Source organism: Nicotiana tabacum, chromosome 6 (genome assembly GCF_000715075.1).
Source record: "Nicotiana tabacum cultivar K326 chromosome 6, ASM71507v2, whole genome shotgun sequence".
NCBI lineage: Eukaryota > Viridiplantae > Streptophyta > Magnoliopsida > Solanales > Solanaceae > Nicotiana > Nicotiana tabacum.
The window spans coordinates 16,537,487-16,540,528 of record NC_134085.1 but is presented as its reverse complement, the minus strand read 5'-3'; the positions used below and the strand labels follow the sequence as shown (position 1 = coordinate 16,540,528).

At 35.3% G+C, this 3,042-nt stretch overlaps 1 protein-coding gene across 1 annotated transcript; it reads left to right on the top strand.

The window, feature by feature from the left end:
* Positions 1–251: 251 nt before the first annotated feature.
* Positions 252–1,940, top strand: LOC107823606 (beta-D-glucosyl crocetin beta-1,6-glucosyltransferase-like). The gene has a single exon (XM_016650296.2). It carries the CDS (start codon positions 460–462, stop codon positions 1,822–1,824), a length of 1,365 nt encoding a protein of 454 aa, XP_016505782.1. The 5' UTR covers positions 252–459; the 3' UTR covers positions 1,825–1,940.
* Positions 1,941–3,042: the final 1,102 nt, after the last annotated feature.

The window sequence follows — 3,042 nt, the reverse complement described above, 5'->3', positions numbered from 1 at the left end:
GTACTCTCTCTAATAACTTAAGCTTTTAAATGAGATGGTTACACACTTCAACATGTGATCAATTTGATGATAATCTCTATTGCTCCGCTCATTAACTCTATACGTGTAAGTAACAAGAATTTCCAGAATTAATTTAATCACACGAAATATGTGACTTAGAACGCAAAACAAACTGCCGGCTAATCTCAAAATTTTAAAAACAAGAACAAAACTGCATGGACGGATCATTTTCTGCATGTCCTATTCAGATGGTTGGCTAAGCAATGAAATCAGCATCTTTTTACAAACATATCTGTCCTCTTTTTCTATATATACAGACGTGAAAATCTTCTAGAAATGTGACAAAAAAAGCATAGGAAACTCAGCCTACTATTCTTTTCTTCATTGTCTTTATCAACTCTTCCCTCCCAACAAACCCTACAAGAACACAACACACACACACACACACACGCACTTAACATGGATACAGAAAATACCAAGTTGAAGGCTTTCTTGTTTCCATGGTTGGCCTATGGACACATCTCACCATTTCTTGAGCTAGCCAAAAAACTTTCAGATAGAGGCTTCTTGATTGAACTTTGTTCTACACCTACTAATCTAAGTTTCATTCAAAAAAGAATCCCAAAAAGCTATTCTTCCACAATTCAGCTTGTGGAACTCATATTACCAGAATTTCCTCAACTTCCTTCTCACTATCACACAACCAATGGACTTCCTCTCCATCTCAATTCCATCCTTCACAAAGCTCTCAAGTTGGCCAAACCAAACCTTTTCACCATCCTAAAAACACGAAAACCCGATATAATAATCTATGATGTTATGCAACTATGGACTTTTGGGATAGCTTCATTACTCAACATACCATCAGCTCAATTTTTCACCTCTGGCGCGGCCATGTGTTCCTATTTTGTGCACTTGTACAAGAATCTTGATGTCGAATACCCTTTTCCAGCTCTTCATTTACTCGATTATGAGATAGAAAGAGCGCGTAAATTGGTCCATAAAAATGAAAAAGAGAATGAAAACAAGGATGATCAACCTGAAGAGGAGATGCCTCCTCAAGAAGGGATCATGCTAATAAGTACTTGTAGAGAATTAGAAGGGAAATATATGGATTATTTGGCTGAAATTATTGAGACTAGAATTTTGCCTATAGGTACACTAGTTCAAGACCCTTTGGCCAGTGGAGAGGGAAACATGAACATCATGCAATGGCTAGATGGTAAAAAAGAGTTGTCAACTGTGTTTGTCTCTTTTGGGAGTGAGTATTTTTTGACAAAAGAAGAAAGGGAGGAAATAGCTTTAGGGTTAGAGCTAAGCCAAGTGAATTTCATATGGGTTGTTAGGTTTCCAAAAGGTGAAAAACAAAATCTTGAAGAGGCTTTGCCACAAGGATTTCTTGAAAGAGTTGGAGATAGAGGGATGATTGTGGAATGGGCTCCACAAGCTAAAATACTAACTCATTCAAGTATTGGCGGATTTGTGAGTCATTGTGGATGGAATTCTATATCTGAAAGCATAGAATTTGGTGTTCCAATAATAGCTATTCCCATGCAACTTGACCAACCAATGAATGCTAAATTACTAGTGGAAATTGGAGTTGCTTTAGAAGTTGTGAGGGATGATAATGGATCACTTCATAGAGAAGACATAGCAAGTGTTATAAAAGGTGTAACAAGTGGAGAATCCTCGGATAATATGAGGTGTAAGGTGAGAAGTTTGGGCAAGAATTTGAGAACTAAAAGTGTTGAAGATATGGATGCAACTGTTGAGGAGTTAAGACAACTTGTTGGGAATAGTAAGAGCAAGAATGGTTCTTTTTAATCTAGTTCATTATGATGGCTAAATAAACATTCATATATCCTCTAATGAGGTGACTTCTTATAATTATCATTTCGATACAATAATAATTGCAATTTGAGATATAAATTTAAAATTAACTTATGTAATAAGTCAATATATACTTTGGTGGATGATTAATAGGATTACCTATGATTCTTCTGGGGAATAAATGCTAAGAATTCTTCGTACGTAACAAATTGATAAATAATTATATTTCTACACCTCAAATGCCGACACTCTCTTAGTAGTTCACCTTAATGAAGCAATGAATCAAAATGGTAACGAACCTTTAATATTTGGATGGTCGTAGCTAAAATAAAGTCATTGTTTCTCCTGAACAAAGAAAAGATTGCATGGCATGTACAAGACTTTAATAAGGCAATGCACAAGAATACTGAAATAATTTATATACATTCAGTATTTACATCAAATTTAGTTATTTCAACTGTAGAAGGAGCATTAGTTACAACATGAGTTACATCAAAATATTACAGTTTTATTTAATTACCTTAAATGAAAAAGTGAAATACGTTAATAAATTTTTGTCAAAAATTAATTTTCTCATAAGCCTTAAGATGTCTCCGGACTGGCTGTATTGGCCTAAATTTGGCGACGTGGTCACGGTAGATAAACAGAATCAAGGACGGGGTCGACCACGGCGTAATAGCGGGAATCCATCTTCGAGAAGACTGTTGTCGAGGACGGGCAGCTGGGGTAAAGAAATAACGATAGGATAGGTTCAGAAGTGGACACAAGGAATATTCCTTTAGATATTCCTTATTTTGTACTTTTTAGGGTTTCTTAGAAATACCCCTTATAAATAGGAAGAGACAGGGAACAAAAAAGGGATCTTCACTTTTTGACAAGGATATATTGTAAAAGGCTGACGAGAAAGGATATACAAAGTTGTCTTGTTCACTGATTATTTTATCGAAGCACACGTTGTTGAATCTTTGTTCACAAGATCCAAAGATTCCTTATCCATCTTCACTTCTCATTCTTCCACCTTGCTGACAGGAGAAAGAACCATCCAAATCATGCTATAATTGGATGGTAGATTCTTTCTTATTACATTTATTGCCATTATCTATATTTATTGCATGTTCATGTTGTAATATCCGTTGTGAATCATTGAGTACAAACCAGCTATTTAATGCTCTCAAACGCAGTATTTGATCGAGAACTTATTATATTTTACTA